Source organism: Prosopis cineraria, unplaced genomic scaffold (assembly GCF_029017545.1).
Source record: "Prosopis cineraria cultivar Desert tree isolate PC_DT_omini unplaced genomic scaffold, ASM2901754v1 PC9, whole genome shotgun sequence".
NCBI classification, from domain to species: domain Eukaryota; kingdom Viridiplantae; phylum Streptophyta; class Magnoliopsida; order Fabales; family Fabaceae; genus Prosopis; species Prosopis cineraria.
The window spans coordinates 22,427,057-22,446,201 of record NW_026555340.1 but is presented as its reverse complement, the minus strand read 5'-3'; the positions used below and the strand labels follow the sequence as shown (position 1 = coordinate 22,446,201).

At 32.9% G+C, this 19,145-nt stretch overlaps 1 protein-coding gene across 2 annotated transcripts; it reads left to right on the top strand.

The window, feature by feature from the left end:
* The first annotated feature begins 6,533 nt into the window (after positions 1 to 6,533).
* Positions 6,534 to 17,216, top strand: LOC129320118 (uncharacterized). 2 transcript variants are annotated; one of them, XM_054965322.1, is made up of 15 exons: positions 6,534 to 6,712; positions 8,663 to 9,095; positions 9,179 to 9,455; positions 10,123 to 10,421; positions 11,549 to 11,731; positions 11,902 to 12,648; positions 12,795 to 12,889; positions 12,982 to 13,041; positions 13,129 to 13,217; positions 14,298 to 14,885; positions 15,095 to 15,169; positions 15,399 to 15,469; positions 15,556 to 15,613; positions 15,695 to 15,947; positions 16,143 to 17,216. In XM_054965322.1, exons 2-15 carry the CDS (start codon positions 8,683 to 8,685, stop codon positions 16,841 to 16,843), a joined length of 3,909 nt encoding a protein of 1,302 aa, XP_054821297.1. In that variant the 5' UTR covers positions 6,534 to 6,712; positions 8,663 to 8,682; the 3' UTR covers positions 16,844 to 17,216. The 2 variants fall into 2 exon arrangements, with proteins under 2 accessions (XP_054821297.1, XP_054821296.1); XM_054965321.1 differs by having other exon boundaries at positions 8,561 to 9,095.
* Positions 17,217 to 19,145: the final 1,929 nt, after the last annotated feature.

Sequence of the window (19,145 nt, the reverse complement as noted above, 5' to 3'; positions counted from 1 at the left end):
CTCTCAGAATGTAGGCAAAGAAACTAAAAAACTTGAACACAAGAGAGAAGAGAGCTTAAATGAGAGAACTTGAGAGCTTTAGATGAGAAGACTTTGATTACTTTCCTTGTTGTTTACAAATGAGGGGTTGTGGGAGTATTTATAGGCCCTTTCCTTTCTCTAAAAAATTTCCATGTCCTTAATAGACGGTGAAGATCAATCTAATCTTACGATTTACATTTATCCTCTAGAGTGTTTTATAAAAATATCTACAATAAATATCTATATATTTACAAAGATGTTTCTAGAAGCTAACCTTCAAGATATGTGTGAAATATTCTAGAACATCTTATAATATCCTTGAATATTCTAGATATATTCATATCCTTTCATAAATTTTTAAAACCTTTTAGAAACTTCTAGATTTTTCTAGATTTCTCTAGAGAATTATAGATTGTTCTAGATGCTTCTAGAACATATTGAACCTTTCTTGAAAACTCTGAAATTCTCTCCATTATCCTAAAGGTCTCAAAAAAATTTCACAATTTTGCGAGTTCTCTTATATCCGAACATAAGTTGTGACAATATGCTGAATGTTATGTAGAATAACACTCTCTTCCTACTATGAAAGCAAGGAATTTCCATTATGTATGATAATCTTCAGACCTCTCAAACTTCTGGTAACTGATTGATTGTTATATCTATCACCTATTGCAAGATGCTTCAAAGACAAGCCTACAAAAATTGATACAATGAAGAAACAAAGGATTTTGTAAAATAAAATCGTTGCAGCTCTTCTTCTCCAAAATAAAGCATTTCTGCACAAGAAAAAAAAAGGTTCCTTCTCTTGAATTTTGAAATTTTTATATTCCAATTAGAAGGAAAATGTGTAGAATCTGTAGTAATTGATGAGTAGCAGTATGACTTTCCTTGAAGAAGGAATTTCCAACGAATTATTTTTGTCGCTTTCAGATAAATTTGTGGAGGTGCAAGAAGTTCAGGAATTTCCACAAAGTGATATTAGTTAATAGTCATTTATGTTTGAAAACTTTTTTATATACGTAATTCTGGGATAGTTGATGTTGGATTTGGGGATTTCGTTTATTAAAATCACTTTTAAATGCATAATTACCATAAAAGCATGGGGTTTGCTGGCTTTGATAAAGTTTTTTATTTACATCATTTTTCTCGGTAATTAAATTTACAAAGAATGAATGATGTTTAAATAATAGGAAAAATGATTGAGAATGTATTGTAGAAAGAACGTTGGAGAAGGGGACAAGATGGAGCGTCATGGAATTGATTTTCCTACTCAATCCAAGGATATTCATCCTTATGATAAAATCTAGACCATTTAAATTTTAATTTAGATTCTTGAATGGTTTAAATTTAAAATATTATTATATATTATATTTATTAATATAAAAATTATAAAATAATTTTAATAATTTTTTATTTTTAATATAATTTAGATTTAATTTAAATAGTTTAATTTAATATTAAAATTTTTATAGTTGATGCATAGTTATTATTTAGGTGTACGTTGCACAATTCAAATTAATATTAGATTAAATCTGGATTATATAAAGTATATTTAGATAATTAATATATAACAACTATAAAAATTTTAATATTAAATTAGACCCTTCAAATTAAATCTAGATCATATTAAAAATAAAAAATTTGTTAAAGTTATTTTATAAATTTTTATATTAATAAATATAATATATAATAATATTTTAAATTTAGATCATCCAAATTAAAATTTAAATGATCCAAATCTCATCACACAATGAATATCATGTTGTTCATCCCTATGATAAGCAGGGACAAGTCATGGCCTGTGAGATAATTCTTTCATCTTCGTTTTTCATTCCCTTTCCCTTTTTCTCTATTTAAATCGTTAGACTTATATTTTTAGTTCAAATTTAATTTCTCATGTAATTACAAACTATAAAAAGAGATAATCAAATTGAAACTGTTAAAATTTAATTTGAATAATTTAAAACTACAATAAAGAGAAAATAAAAATAAATTTTAAAAGAAATTAAATTTGTACTATCTAAATAATGACATTGTGGTTAGAAAAAGAAGAAGAAATGAAGAGAACTGAATGAGAGGACGAGAGAATAATCATGCACATTCACATCATGATTTTTGCAAACTCTTCCTCCAAGATAAGATAATAAATATGAACATTTCTCGTAATAAAAATATAAACTTTAATTTATCATATTATAAAAGTGATAAGATATGAGTAATGATTAATTAAGATAATTAAAATTTATCTAATATATTAGAATTATTCATTAAAAATATTTAAATAAGAATACTTATTTATTAAAATCGAGATCTATTATTTATTTTATTATTATATCTTAAATATTAATATCTTTTATATTTTATTTAGATTTAGGACTCAAAATTTAAATTAAAATTATTATTTTATTATTTTTAAAACTTTATAAATAGAGTTAGATTTTTTATTTTTATTTAATTTTAAATATTATTGAATAAAATTTTTAAAATTTTTGACATGATTCCTTATTCTTTCTCTCTCATCCCCCTCTCTTTCTTGTTTTATTTCAAAAAGTTTAATCTTTTTTGCTGGACCCTATTCCACTGGTAAAGCAACTCTTTATTATTTCTACTAAACGTGGGATGAGAAATCAAAATCCCAATCAAATTATGACTTTATCAAATTACCCAATCAATATTTTTTGCACTCTATAATCCCTTTTAAATCTTTAATGTGATTATTAGGGCCTCAAATGCCTGTCCAATCGGGTACTAATATCTTAGCTCAAAGCTGTGACTCATTTTTCATCTTGGCTATGTTAATTTTAAGTCATTGCATAATTTAATAATAAAATATTCAAATAATTGAACTTTTGACATCATTACGTACTAAAGTATAGTTTGTGTACTTTTGGGACAGTCACACGTGTCGTTAATTTACATTATCTAAATTCATTGAAATCAATAAAATTATATTTTGATTACGTGAATACATTTTTTGTGGATTAAAATATTTTTGCCTTTAAATTATTTCACAAAAGCAGGAGTTATCCTTAGCCATTGTTGTAGCAACATTGTTCCTCAAGTGTTAGAATCATTGCTTTGTCACTCCTAGACTAACAGGCGTTGACATTAACCATTAATTCCATATTGACTTTGGGTTCAATAATATTTTTGTCATTAAAATATTTATATAGGAATAACTAACACATTATGGTTTAATAATAATATCATAGGGGCAATTAATACCCTTATGTTTTTTCATTGAAACTTGTGGCGTTCTATATTAGGGTGTCATTCTACTTGCTAAATAGGTTCTTATTAATAAAAAATTGTCCTTTAAACCAAAATGATCAACTAGTAATTTTGTCACAAATTGCATAAATCTATCTTGACTTGTAAGCTATGATTCATTGATAAAAAATTTCCTAACTTGTAATAATGGTCAATATATAAACATAATGCATGTGTTTGGTTAAAATTTATGAAGAAACAAATAATGTCATTTGACTTAAACATTTATCTAGAAAGGAAGAAAAATACATATTAACTCATACTAACTATCAACTAACGGTATCGTCATGTGTAATATATGTCTATTCTGACAAGTTATTTGATTGACATATCTTTTCTTTGTTTACACATGTTTATATAACTCATGATAATACCATTAGTTGATTATCAGTATGAACTAACACTACTTTTACTAATAAATACTTATTTAACAAATCATATGACACATCAAACATGATGCAATATGTCTCAATAAAAAATACAGTCTTAATGAATACTTTAAAGTAAAAATGCTCTTTAATTTAAAGTCAATATGAAATTGGTATAAAAAATCAACATGAAATTAATTATTACCATTAATATCTACTAGTCAGAGGTCAATATTATAACAACTTGACATTTAAAGATTGAAGAGTATTTATCATTTGTAAAAGCATAAATGCACCCACTCACTTTGAGACATAAAAAATTTGGTGTACAAATTTTAATATTTTGTATTCATGTCTTTGAGATTTTAAACTGCTTAACTTTTAAGTTTTAATGTTCCGCATTTATATCCTTGAGTTTTAAGATATTGTAGTCTCACATCTAAGAGCTTGAGCTCCACATTAACTCCATGTAGTGAATAACTACATAAAAATCAGTCAGTTTTTACCATATGTAACTTTATTTTGCCTGAAATGAAATTTTCTTACAAGAAGTCCCATGTATTAATAACAATTCAAATTTTGAAGTTGAAAGAGCATAACTTTTTCTTTGTTATTAAGAATTTTAAATCATGAGTGTTTGGATTAATTGGCAAGAATTATTTTAGATTAGCCAAAGGTCTCAAACAGAGATGGATCCAAAATTGTATATAGGGGGAATGAAAGTTGGGTGAACAGTGGGAAGTTCAAATGAATTTTAAAATTTTTTATAAGAAAAAAGCAAACATTTTCAAAGAAAGAATATGGAGAGTAGGGATCTTTGCTTCCATATAGATCCGTCCCAGGTCTCAGGTAAGGTAGATCTAAAATATTGGGTGTCCATGAAAAAAAAAGAAAAAAAATTTATTTATTTTTTGAGCAAAAAAAAAAGAAAAGAAATTTAACTTGTTTCTTTTTTAGGCACATATTTTCCTTTTCTTTCCTCATAACCAAATCAATTTTAAGAAATCATATCATGGACTAGTCTCACTCAATCAAACTAGATCAAATTTCAAAGGTGTAAAATTCTATTAGCATCATTTCATGCATGCATTTTCACTGTCATCAAAATCATCAACCACACTTGCTATATTTTGATTTTTTTTGAAATAATAATTACTTTCTTAATACATATTACCTATTTTTTTAATGGTAAACTGACACATACATTATATTATATTACTTTTAAAAAAGAGTATCACTAACGAAGCATGACATGAAAATCATAACTAATCTTCATAAATTTTTTTTCTTAAATAAAAAACTTATTTAAAATTTAAACTACAATCACGCTTTGTATATGGAAAATAGATCTAGTAATAAAATGAAAAAAAAGTATTTTTGTTAAATAGATAACAAAATATTTTTTTCTCAACCTTTTTATCCACATTTTTATCTTGTATCCTCATTTTTGTATGTGGCCATCTGATCGAGCTATATTTAAAGTCCAAATAAAAATAATTTTTCTTATATTTACATAGACTCAAATGCAATGTTACGTATTTAAGTGATCATAATCCTTTTTACTAAAACCAATTATTGTTGGATTCTTATTTTATACACAACATCATATTGATAGATGACTATTTTTTTTTTTGGGCAAGTATAGATGAGTAGATGACTCAATTCAAATCATCTCAAATATCTTTTTATTTTATTTTTTTGGGTCTCCTTTGTATTCTCATTTGCTTGTGCAATCAAATGTTGGAAATGTTGTATAAATCAAAATGGTGTGTTTCACAAGCCTGTCTTAATGAAATATCACCAATGCTTTTCCCATCGTCTTTGGATTATATCAATACTTTCTTTGATCTTATTTATGAATCACTTTTAATATTTTTATTAGAAAAAAAAAACTTTAAACTTTATTAACTCTATTTTAAAATTTAATAAATTTTTAAATTTATCCCTATTAAATATCTATTCTGAAAATATAATGAAGATTGAGGTTAAAAAGTATATATATTACAAAGTTTTTATAAATCTTGAAAGGTCAAAAATAGACAAAATCAGTATAATACAAAAAAAATGATATTTTAGATGAGTCATGGTTCTTGCTAGTCTTTCTTTCTCCAGCTCTAATTATAGTCATAAGCATAATTATTTTATACATAATTCATTCGAATTACAAATACAAACAAATATGAAAAACATATCTTTACAACGAAGGAGTTTCAACTATACATAAAATCATCCCATTGATCAGGACATCTCCAGTATTTTATAGAGTTTTTATAGCTGAAGCATAAAGTTTGATTGTCCCAATGTGTCTTTTTCACCTCAGATTTTAACTCTCTCTTTGTAGACATTTTTACTTTTCTTAATATTATTGCCATCTTACCAAAAAAAATAGGAAAAACATATTATATGATAATAAACAATTTAATTATAAAAAGTTTATTAATGGATAATATACAAGTATGTCTATGATTCTGCTTTTGTCTATCCATATTGGTCATGGTTGTGGTGAATTACGGATCCATAGCTTACCCAAATTTTTATTTACAAAAAGTTATAAAAAATTATCTATAAAATAAAAACTTCAAAAATGTGCAATCAAATAACTCGAAATTGAAGAATTTTGTGCAATTTTGGCTTAAAAGAAAATTACTATTGGAGGAAGATAATACCGAAATCTAGGAATCGCGGGATAGCGTATGTAATGTTTTTTTGTGTGCTATAGTACAGGGTAGCAAAATCACATGTGACTCTTGTGCCAGTTATATACCGTATTGAACACCGTTTTGACGATAACACCCCTCGTAAAATGCCCCTCTTGTTATTCAAAAGCCAAAGCCGCATGGGCACAACAGTAATTTCGAAATGGTCCAATTCATTGCCGATCAAAACACCGGACTCCTCGTCCTCCATGGCTTCGTACGATTTGGAGCTCCAACTCAGGCAACTGCTCACAATATCCAATTCCGAGAAGCGACCTCTGCTATTCTTCCGGCGACGGAATTCTTGTTGCTGAAGCAAAATTTATAGCTCTATCGTTCATCATTGCGAGATTGAAGGTAGATTTTGTCGTTTAATTTTGATTTGTTTTCCTTTTCTTTTCGGTTTTGTTGATTTAACTTCTAGGGTTTTGCTTCTTAGATTTGCGATGCTTTCCTGGTTGATTAGCCTAGTTCGTGATTTCTCTTCGTGGTTTAAGGTTGATTCAAACCCTAGGATTTAATTTTATGTGTCTTTTTTTTTTTTTAAAAAAATTAATTGACGGTACTTATTAAACAGTGATGGAAGGAATACAGGAGAGGGCGTGTCTGCATGCATGAAGTTGCTAGACCTTATGCAACGGAATTTATATTGTTGATAGATGCATATTTAGTTTTCTTTTGCTTTTTATAATAATTCTACTCACAATAATTTTCATGTGTAAGGAGGAAAAATGCTTGGGGTTTAGGTTGTATAGGAATTTTCAACCGTGCTGTCATTGCCTAATAAGAGGTGACGATTTGAACTAAGTAAGTGAGCTTAAGAGCTAGGGAAGACGTTTTTTTTTTTGGGTTTTTTTGGGGGGGGGGACAGGAGGAAGGATATTAGCTAGGTTGTGCATCTGATGTAAGTGGATGACGCATGAAGAAAGTATTATTCAATTGGTATCATGGGATTAATATCAAAAATATCAATGTTAGAAACAATAATTATTTGCATCAGCTTGTTAAAATTTCTGACAGTGGTATGTAAAGAGCCTTTAAATTATTGTACTCTGCAGTTTTGACATGGTATGTCATTCAAGAATCTTCCAGTCATAATAACATAGATTTTACCTTGATTCATATTTGAGCAGTTATTTCTATTTACATATCTGTATATGATCTCGGTGTTTGTTGAACTACTAAAATGCAATCTATGTGACTTCTGCAAGACGAGTTGCTTCTGATGCATCAGCAGAGCACCATGTTGACTTATGTAGGATTGTCAAAATTTATTCACTGGCTTATGAAGACCCCCCCTGGTTTTTCACATGTTAATGTCAAGTCTTCTTAATTTAACATTCTTCAGTTTTGAAAGACATCAAAAGGGTGCACAGTGACATATTTTATCCATTTGAACCATAGGGAAACATATAGCACTATATAAATTCGGCCTTATTATTATTATTTTTTTTTTAAAAAAGGAGGGGAAGAAGAAACATGAGGTAGTACCAGCTGTCACTGAGATGGTTGAACTAATTTGAAGATTTTTATGTGGTGTGAAGTTTTATTGCATCATCAGCTGTGATTTTCAATTTTGTTCAAATAAAATTTTATTCTTGATATTGAGGTTGAGTTGTATTTTTTTGTTTTGTTGTTTTTTTTGGTTGAGGGTGTGTATATTTGGTGAATATATGACAACTTACTGATGTCAGAATCGGATATGGTTTTATAAAGAGCAGGATGGGATGGTATATATGAGATGATAATGCTTTTTTAAATGTGATATTTATTAAGTAGGTTACCATCGTAGCTATACTATATAAAGAGTTGGGTTTCTTTTAAATGTATCCTTGCCAGCTTGCTTTCTTCTTCTTCTTAATCTCCTCCTCCTATTTTTTTCATCCTTCTTGACGAGCCTGTTATGACTTATGATAATGCTGGTACTGGTAATTTTAGTTTTTTGACACCTCTAAGTATTTATATTTTAGTGTATTCTCTGATTGTTTTCATAATCTTTTCCTGTGGTGTAATTAGCGTGCATACTGATTATATCATGCCTTTTCTTATATGAGAGGATGGGACTTAAAATATCATTTTTACTTGAACAATCCGGATAATTCTTCTATGCTGTCTTAAAAATCCATTTTCTCTTTAAATTTGAAAGAATTATTTTTCTATGCCTCACTTTAATTTCAGTTTATGGTATGGATTTGATCCTTTCAGGTGCGTGGTTCGATAGTTCTGCAAATTAGATTTGCACTTTATGTGCCATATTGCTATATCTTTGACATGCACCACTCTTTGGTTTGGTTTCTTGTCACAAAGGATGTGTGGAAACTAGTGCAATGGCAACATCTAGTAAGTTTGATGTATCTTCTAGTAGTCCTGATCGACCGTTGTACACTGGGCAGCGTGGATCCCAGGTAGCTGCTTCACTGGATAGATCAGGTAGCTTTCGTGAAAGCATGGAAAATCCAATTCTATCATCTCTGCCTAACATGTCACGAAGCAGTTCTTCAGTGACACAAGGGGATGTGACAAACTTCTTTAAACATTTGCGATTTGATCCAAAGTTGGTAGCTGCAGAGCATAAGTCTCTTCGTCAAGTGGATCTCAAACGACATGTGAACGTTGCTCTTGGGCTTCCACCTGAGGAATCTTCACCTAGTTCTGCCAAAGGCAAACTAGTGGCCACCCCAGTGCCAGAAGAAATAAGACGAGTAAAGACTGGATTATGTGATAGCTTGGTGAAGGCTAGGTAGCTTATTTTTTATTGTTATTTTTGCTATGTACAAGCTCGCAGTAAAATAAAGCTGTTTAATAACATTTTGTTTTTGACAGGCAACGTGGAAAAACCTTTAGTGAAGCCTTATCTGTATTCAACAAACTTTTCCCAAGTATTCCTTCAAAGAAGAGATCTCGATCAGAATGCTTTTCAAATGATCGTTCTAGCGTCATGTTAAGTGATCGATCGGTCTTGGGACCAAGCGGAGGTAAGGCTGGAGTTCAAGGTCATGCTGTCACTGGTGGTTATGAACTTGAGCAGCAAAAGACAGAAGAGCGGATGAAGAATCTTGTTCCAAACAAGCGCACTCGAACTTCTTTGGTTGATGTAAGGGTAAGTATCTTGGATTTTTGCAGTTGCATGTTTGCTAGCTTCCCAAACCTATAATTTCATGCATATTAATGCCTGATATTTCTGCTTCTCTAGTTTCTTACTGTTTCAAGCAAATACCACATCATTGTAACTTACAAGTAATATACACATCCTGCTAGCATATTTGAAGCCGTGCTTCTTCTATACTGCTCTCCATATCTCTGTTTTACAGTATTTTCCTTTGTGAGAGTTGTGTGTTAGAACCTTTCCCTGCTTTTGTGGTTGGGATGTAGCCTTTTATATCTAATTGTTCATCTATTTCTATAGTATGAACACAGTTATTAAATTTTGCACGCCACTCTTAAGCATATGTGCATTGTTTTGTGAACTTTAAATTTCTATTATGCCTTTCTCTCTGTTGTGATGAAATCAGCAGTAAATTGAAGATTATGCTTTTCAAACTTTGTGATACCACGTGTTTCATGAACTATAAATTTCTGTTATTCCTTTCTCATTGCTGTGATGAAAACAGCAATAAATTGAAGATTATGCTTTTCAGTCTTCATGATCTAATGATAACTGTTTGTAGTTTTCTTTATATCACCTATCATCTCTCGGATTAATTCAGTGAGCTTGGGGCCTGTGGAGGAAAACATAAACTTTTTCTTTTTTCCTTTTTTAAATGTAGATGGATGTGCGGACTAATTCACTCATCAGGCCATCTGGGACTGTAGATAGAGACAAGGAATTGCTACGGCTTGCTAGTAACAGTTCTGTTCAGGGTGAGGAACGAACTCTTCCTCTTGGAGGAGATGGCTGGGAAAAGTCAAGGATGAAGAAAAAGCGTTCCTGCATTAAACCTGATGGTTCTCCTAGTGCAGCATTGACTAAACCTATTGATGCCTTCCAGGAGTCTAAACAGGGAATACAACAGCGACTTGTTACTGATACTCGGTCTAAATTGAGTAACGATTCCCATTCTTTTAGGTATGAATGTGTTGAATATATGTATTTTTTCCTTACTAATTAGTATGATATTATTTTGATGAGCACTTTTGTATCATATTCATATTAACCTATTGTGTTTATTTTATTCCTTATGAATAGAGGTAGGACAATATAAGAGGTTGTATTCTTGAAGTCTTTGATGGTTTAAATTTTGATTTATGATATTTATTAGAAATTAAATGTAAGTTGTGATCCCCACACTCTAGGGTGAGAAATTTATGTGTGTGATACTATATACCTATAATACATATACATTTGTGTGCATGCATGCATTTATGTGTGATATTATGGTATGATTCCTATTGAAGTTGTGCTAGTTTTTGATTTTTACCTTTGTTTTCCTTGTATCATTTTATGACTTGTAATAAAATAGCTGGATTTTGCTGGTGATGTTTTCATGTGATCATATGTTCAAGGATATGCAGGAGTTGCATTTTGGCAAATGACTGTTGACTCTTGTTTGATTTTTTTGGTATCATACGCAGTTACACTCACATGGAAATTGAAGTATCTCATATCACTTTCGATGCCACCATATATAAAGTAGTTAACAAGCTGATAAGTCAATGAATCAATACCCTAGTCATTCACCAAATATGCCTTTTCTGTGAATTTCTATTGTATTTTGCTAATAGGAATTCAAGATTGCACCATTTTCCAGTGTGATTTAAAACTGTCACTGGTACAATGTTAAGCCAATGCTGGATAAAAGTAAGGCCAAATCAAGGAAGTACTAGAGATTTTAAGATTTTCCTGTTCTGTACAAGGATAGGTACAAGATTCTTCTACTACTATTGTGATTAGTGATTGGTTGAATTTTCTGCCTCTAATGGTTAGAATCCAATTATGGAAGACAATGAATGAAATAATATAAAGGTTACTAAGGAGTTTCCTGCTTGTAATATAAAAGGTGAAAAGCTTCTTGTCAAATACTGTGAAAAGCAAATATTGTTCTGGGGACATTTGCTAGGTTACATCTAAATTTGACGATCATAACTTTGGACTCCTCAGTGAAAGATATCATGTTATTAGGGTGTCTCGATTCCAGTTACCATTTCTCTATGATCAAGGCTGGGATTATAATATATTTGTGTGGCTTTGTATAGGTCGGCAGTGTCAAATGGAACTGTAGGAGCTGGAAAATCAGATGGCACCTCTCAACAGACTGGGCTGGGTGTACGTGCCTCTACTCCTAGAAATGACCAAGACAATAGTTCCCTCATTAGTGATAGGCGGGATCGCCCTATTAATTCTGACAAAGAAAGGGTGAACTTCAGAGCTGTTAACAAGTAAGTGCAAAATATGTAACACTTTTTCCTTGATCAATGCTTTCTACATTTTCTTGTTTTTGTGTAGTTGTTCCTTTCTCTGTTTCCATATGTGAACCTTGAAAAGCACCTAATGATCTTATTGATATATTCTGTTATTAATTAATTTCTACATTCTATGCAATGCCTAGGTCATCTGTTCGTGATGAATTTAATTCAGCTAGCCCCACCTCAAATCCTAAAATGCACACTTCTATTCGGGCTCCACGATCAGGATCAGGGGTTGCCCCCAAGCTGTCTTCAGTTGTCCCTAAAGCAGCTGTATCCAATGATTGGGAGCTGTCACATTGTACCACCAAGCCCCCTGCTGGTGTTGGCATGAGCAATCGCAAACGTGTGGCATCAGCACGGTCATCTTCTCCTCCTGTGGCCCACTGGGCTGCACAGAGGCCACAAAAGAACTCACGCACCGCCAGACGTCCCATTGTTTCTAGTAATGACGATTCTCCTGCTTTGGATGCTGTATCTGATGTGGCTGGTAATGACCTTGGGTTGGGATTTGCCAGGCGGTTAGCTGGCAGTTCTTCTCAGCAAATTAAATTAAAAGGTGATCCTTTATCTTCAGCTACTGCCTTATCTGAAAGTGAAGAGTCTGGGGTAGCTGAGATCAAATCAAAAGATAAAGGCAGGAAATCTGATGAAATCGATCAAAAAGCTGGACAAAGTGTTCAAAAGTTTCCTAACTTGGTCCTGTCAACAAGAAAGAACAAGCTTGTTTCTGGGGAAGAACAGGGGGATGGTGTTCGGAGGCACGGGAGGACAGGGAGGGGTTTTACTTCCACAGGATCTCTGATGCCTATTACATCTGAAAAGCTTGGAAATGTGGGGACAGCAAAGCAACTTCGAAGTGCAAGACTAGGCTTTGAGAAGAGTGAAAGGTTAGAAGCTTCCTACGTTATTATCTGTAAATGTAAACTTGTTTGCTAATTTGACAAATATCTGATTTTGTGTCTTTTTTTTGGAATTTATCTGAACATGCGGATTAAAGTCTTACAAGCCTTTTTTTTAATAAAAAATTATGCAGCAAGGCGGGCCGTCCCCCAACCAGGAAACTTTCAGATCGTAAGGCATATACACGTCAAAAGCATGTTGCTATTAATGCAGCAGCAGATTTTCTTGGTACTAGTGAAAGCTCTTCTGAATGAATTCTTGTGAACCTCTTAAATATAATGCTTCTATTTCACAGTTGACTTTTTCTTTCATTGTTTTAGTTGGATCAGATGATGGGCATGAAGAACTATTGGCTGCTGCAAATGGTGTTATTAACTCTGGTATGGATGTTAATAGAATATCATCTTTATTCGATAGCTTAAAGTGTTTTCTCCGATGGAATAGTTTTGGATTTTGTTTTTGCGCAGCTTGTGCCTTTTCAAGCCCATTCTGGAAGCAGATGGAGCCTTTCTTTGGTTGGATATCTGACGAAGATATCAATTATTGGAAGCAAAAGGTACTGACTTCTGCATTCCTTGAATGATTATGAATGATGAAGCTGTTGCTATTGCTATCATTCTTTACAAAATTTGTGGTATGTGTTCAGTGTGGTCCTTGTCACACATAAGTAAGCCATGGGCTTTTGAATGTAAGGAAGAGTATAATTGAGCTGCGTTCTGAAATTTGCAATGACATGATTTTAACGATCAACTATTTTATGCACCAGTTTTTATTGAAGAGGAAGATGATATCTGATTCCTTCCCCGCTGTGATAGGTTTATTTTATCTTAAATCTCTTTTTAATTCAATTGGATGATGTGATGTAATCACAACTATTATAGCTCTAAATGATTGTTTATTCTGCTGATGATTGAAAGCAACTTTGCAGATCTCTTATTATTATTATGTTTTTGGCTGCTCTCTGTTTGTGATTCAAAATAAGAAATTTCCTTGATCTTTGGTTGACCTTTCCCCCCCTTTTCCCTACATTAGATTTCTTTGTTTCATTGGTTTAAAAAAAAAAAACAAGATCTTATATTCTGACGCTGTATGCATGGCCATTATTTACTTTGATGATATATTCTGCTTATTTTTAAACATGTTCTATAGTAGTTTGTGATAAAAATTGAACAAAATCATAGTCGCATTTGGATATAATTTCCTGTCTGTTTTCTTATTCTTTATTAAAGAAAAAGAGTGACGTATGGAATGGAAACATGAGCCACACAGTTTGGCAAGTCTTTTTCCACGCAAGCATGGACTTTCAAACTAAAAGCGAATCTAGTCTTAATCAGCCTAAAGCACCAATTGCTGTAGTAAAATTACTGAAACAAAATACACAATTTAAACTAATGTAAATGTTAAACCATACTGAAGGCATCCGTTATTCCATGGGACTCAAATGCAGCACAGCAACACTGATGTTCCACAAAAAATGTTTTTCTCGTTTAATATTTATAAATTATTTTTTCTTCTACAGATGATTAAAGCATGGTTGAATTGGTCTAAAAAGTCAAATTTTGAGAGAAACTCACCATAAGAACTATCTGCTTTCTTTTTTTTAATTTTTAATTTTAATACTTAATTCGTTCCTCAGGAGAAACTTGAATCTAGTGCACCAGTGCCAACACCAGTTTCTTCAAATGTTGATGGTTTTGAAGCAGTTAATGGTTTTGCATTGATTGATGGTGAAAGAGATGTTGGATTTGGCATTCCAAGTAATGCTGGAGTTGTTCCGGAACAATCACACCTTTCTAAAGTAGATCATAATGTAATACCCCTCTGTCAAAGGGTTATGGCTGCTCTTATCTCAGAGGAGGATTTTGGCAGTGGAAGTGAAGATTTCAGTTTTGATGCTTATGAAACTGAATATGAGCCAGATGGGGAGTTGGAACTGGGCAGTTTGGATCACCACTTGAGGGTAGATACTAAGTTTTCATGCCATTCTGCTTATAACGGTCATACGAAAACTGGAAAGCTAGAATATGATGAGACTGAATGCGATATGGCTACTATTCCAATGTCCGGGTTGAATGCAAACTTGGGCAATTCTACAAATGGTTCACTTCAAGACAAAGCTTTATTTCCCAGTTTGATCTGTTCAGAATTGCAGTATGACAGCCTTGATATGAATGAAAAGGTTCTTTTAGAGCTTCAAAGCATTGGGATTTTCCCAGAACCACTGGTAAACTTACTTTCCTATTGACTCATCTGTTTCTCTTTTCAGTGTTCTGTCATATGATCCTGTCGATAATTACTATATTATACATCAGATTCCGCTAAACTATGGGGTTCTGGTTTGCTCTTTATTTCTGTCAGAAGTCTGTTAGTCTGTTTATTTATTCTTTATAATCATTGTTATTTTATGACATTCATTTCCTTTTCTCTTTCAAGCCTGACATGTTGCAAAAAGATGATGAAGGAATTTGTGGGGACATTGCTAGGTTAGAGGAGAATTACCAAGGACAGGTACTAACTGATGCTGCAGCCAAGTTTTACTGTGCTAACTGTCCTTTTTTGGGTAATTGTGACGTGTCATTTAATTTTTCACAAGTGGATATTATGTATTTCTTCCCAACATTACTTAAATACATAAATCAGGTGTAGAATTGGAGATAATTGATTAATTAATATTCCAAATTCAATGAAGTCAATTTTGTTTTTATGCAAATCATTTAGTTTCATTCTTATATTATAGGTGTCCAAGAAGAAAGGCTTGATGGACAGATTAATGAAGTCTGCCTCAATGACAAAAGAACTTCAAAAGAAGTAATTGCACAGCCAATTATATGTTGATTATTTGATTTAACGTTTGTGGCTTGTTCTGAATGGAAAGATAATATTTTGTATAACAGGGAATTTGAGCAGAATGCTCTAGACAAACTTCTTGTCATGGCTTATGAGAAGTACATGGTAATGCTCCTGACATTCAATGTTCTCTGCATGTTGAAATTAGGTCTTATGGCTGAGTGAATTGACATTTTTGTTTTGCAGGCTTGCCGGGGTCCTGGTTCCTCAAGTGGGAAAAGTTCAAGTAACAAAATGGCCAAGCAAGCTTTGGCATTTGTTAAACGAACATTGGATCGATGCCATCAATTTGAGGATACAGGCAAAAGCTGCTTTAGCGAGTCTTTATTCATGGATATGTACCTTGCTTCATCTTCACAGCTTAGTACTGTTCAAGTTGATGGCAGGGAGGGTGAACTCTCAAGACAGTATCCTTCCCTTTCTCTGGAAGCAAGAACAGGTGTCTTCTTCATTGTCTTTTGTATTGAATTCTCTAGGAAATTTTGTTTCTCTGATATGATCATTTTAGGCTGCCTGCTCAAATAGCTTTAGTTTTACACGCTATTTTTGTCCTGTTTGTTGTGTCATATCTAGTTTCCTTTTTGGCCTGTGTTGTTGGTCTGTATTTTATTCTAACTTCCTTCTCTTTCTGCAGCTTCAATGGGTTCACAGCAGAGCCCTTCACAATTTAGTCAGAATATGGATAATCATGATTTCAATTCATCAGATGTACTTCCTACATCTGATCAAACAAGTGGGAAGGAAGATCTGTGGTCAAACAGGGTGAAGAAGAGGGAACTGCCACTTGATGATGTTGGTGGTAGTACGGTTACATCAAGTGCTCCATCAGGCATTGGAAATTCTCTATCGATCAGTGCAAAAGGAAAGAGGAGTGAAAGAGAGAGAGATGGAAAGGGGCACAGCAGAGACGTACGAAATGGATCTACCAAAGTTGGCAGACCAGCACTATCCTGTGCTAAGGGAGAAAGGAAATCTAAAACAAAGCCCAAACAGAAAGCAACTCCGCATTCTGTTTCTGTCAATGGTCTTGTTGGCAAGCTATCAGAGCAATCACAACCATCATTGCCTTCTGTTTCAAAGTTGAATGACACATCAGATAGAAATGCCAAGAAAAAAGATGAATATGGCATGGGCGTATTGGATGATCCTGAGCCAATTGATTTGTCCCACCTCCAGTTGCCTGGAATGGATGTACTTGGTGATGATCTTGGTGGCCAAGGTCAGGAGGATCTTAGTTCATGGTTTAATATTGATGATGAGGCATTGCAAGATGAGGATTTTGTGGGACTTGAAATTCCAATGGATGACCTTGCAGACTTGAATATAAGGGTTTGAAGCTGTTCTCTCTGTATAGTCCTGTTCATTATACCAAATGACAAAGGAAACAAAGTAATTTTAAGAAACGACTAGTTACATGGGATGGTCTTATGGCTATCCTGTCCACAATTAGGTTATATAGATTCTTTGGTAGAAGACTCCTCCCAAGCTGCTTGAGTGACTTTTCCAGCTGTTTCAGATTTTGCTCGTGTTAAAGTTTGTGACTTCCACTGTAAAGATCTTTTTGTTCAAAGTACAAGTTAGTATCCCTAGTGATTATATCCTAGCAAACACTGTTCTGTTTGTAGCTCTTACAAATCAGAGAACAAGGCCTCTTGTACATACATTTAATATTTCTAATAAAATCATCTTTTCATTTGCTGAAATAAAACCTGGCTAGTTGCTGTGTTTATCCCCTCCCCCCCCCCCAAAAAAAAAAAAGAAAAGAAAAGAAAGAAAAAAACAGAAGCCCCCAGAAAAAAAGTATTTTGTGTTTTTGCAGAAAGTGTCCCTCACAGTTCAAGCAGCTCACTGCAGCAGTCACGTCTAGATCTTTATCCAGATTTGCTTTAGAGGCTGAGGAATGATCTATATTTTTGTCAGATAAGCTCTTCACACTATGTCAATCTGCTGCCTTGTTTATGCTGCTACAGATGCATGTAACAAATTCCAGCTGTCTCTAAATCTGATGTGGCAGAACCATTTGAAGTGAATTGGAATTACAATATGATCTTGTACTAATCTGTACAGAAAAGGTCATACCTGGTTGCAGGAACATTTATTATCCTTCTTATTCATTTTGACTTCAGATATTCATCCATTGGACGAATTATGGTGTCTGTCGATTGCAGGAACATCTTGTTGGGGACAAATCTCCAATGATTTTACAAGGTCTGAGAAATTTAATATGCATCAAAATCTTTCTTTGCAAATTATTGAGATTGCAGATTTCTTTCATAAATGGGGGTAACCTTTGAATCATTGCAGGTCTTTCTTACTCCTATATCTCTTTTTCCTTAGAGGTTTTTTGTTGGTCATCTTTTTCCTTAGAGTTATATATATATATATGTCCTAGGGTGACCGACTGCTATAATTTTGTGGTAGAAGTCCTGTGGAAAATGTACCTTGTATGATTGATTTCCTTCCTCAAGCTGTCAAGCATGCCTTCTATTATATATATATATATTCTCAAAATTGGTTTTACTCTTTATGGAAACTTGGTGGAATTCAAGATTGGTCGGTTGTTTTATAGATTATCAGTACTATTTACTGTTTGAGGTTTTATGTTTCAAAGCCGCGGTCCCATCAAATGATCTGTCCACTGCTTGCATAGCTTGTCATGAATTAAAAAGATAAGTTAACCCATGGAGTAGTTCGATATGACGGCTTTTCATCATCATCGCTCAGCACCTGACTCTGGAAATTTTAGGTATGCCTCAAGTACGAGCTGTTGTTTATTGATGGTTTTTGAACGTAAGAAAGCTTTCTATTGAAAGAATTGCATAAATTAATGGTAGACATATTTGAAATGATAGCTGCATCTTGCCTGCAAGCTGATCCTCATCATTGACAATGATCAAGGTCAAATTTCTGATGGTGTCATTTGCCTTTACATTTGGCTGCAAGTTAATCTTCCATACCGTGATCAAAAAAGAATCTTCCATACTGTGCCTGTTCATATTTGAAAAAACTGCATTGTTGGGTAAGTTTTAGGATTTTGGAAATATTAATCAAGTCATTGCTCAAACTAATGAAGTAATTTTTGAATGGTTTTACAACTCGTTGGAGTGAGTGTGTGTGTGAGACTGTACAGTGAAATTTCAGTACGAGGTATGTGGATCTGTATTTTTGGCCAAAATCCAGGGATTTTACGGAACAACTTGCTTTCAAGCTGATGTGGCTTGTGAAATGGACAAATGACCAGGTTTCTGGTTTTCATTTCGGTAGCTTTGGCATGTTACCTGAATTACCTGAACCTCAATACTTTCTATCGAGCATTTCTGATAGTGTAATATCTTTTCAAGTGCATGAATTCCCTGAGCATTACAATAGGTTTTTGCAGACCAATGAACTACTGCTATTATCTAACAATACTTTGGAATGCTCATGTTGAGCCTTTGATTCTTTGAACATTGTTTAATGAAAAAGTTTGTCTGGAAAATAGAATTGACTAATTGTTGTACAAAGGCTTGGTTATGAATGAGATTTTTTTGTTAACAATGCACCCGAAAATTTGATTGTTGATAGAATACAATGAGGCTTTTTACTAAGTCTTGAATGATCCAACGTATTTAGCCATGACATTTTCCCCTTGTTAATT

What these genes read in the sequence shown, in the direction of transcription:
- LOC129320118 (XM_054965322.1), top strand. Translation starts at nt 8,683, where the DNA reads ATGGCAACATCTAGTAAGTTTGATGTATCTTCTAGTAGTCCTGATCGA. An exon ending in AACTTCAGAGCTGTTAACAA is followed by an intron (nt 11,732 to 11,901) that starts GTAAGTGCAAAA and finishes TGCAATGCCTAG; the next exon opens with GTCATCTGTTCGTGATGAAT. An exon ending in AGGAGAATTACCAAGGACAG is followed by an intron (nt 15,170 to 15,398) that starts GTACTAACTGAT and finishes CTTATATTATAG; the next exon opens with GTGTCCAAGAAGAAAGGCTT.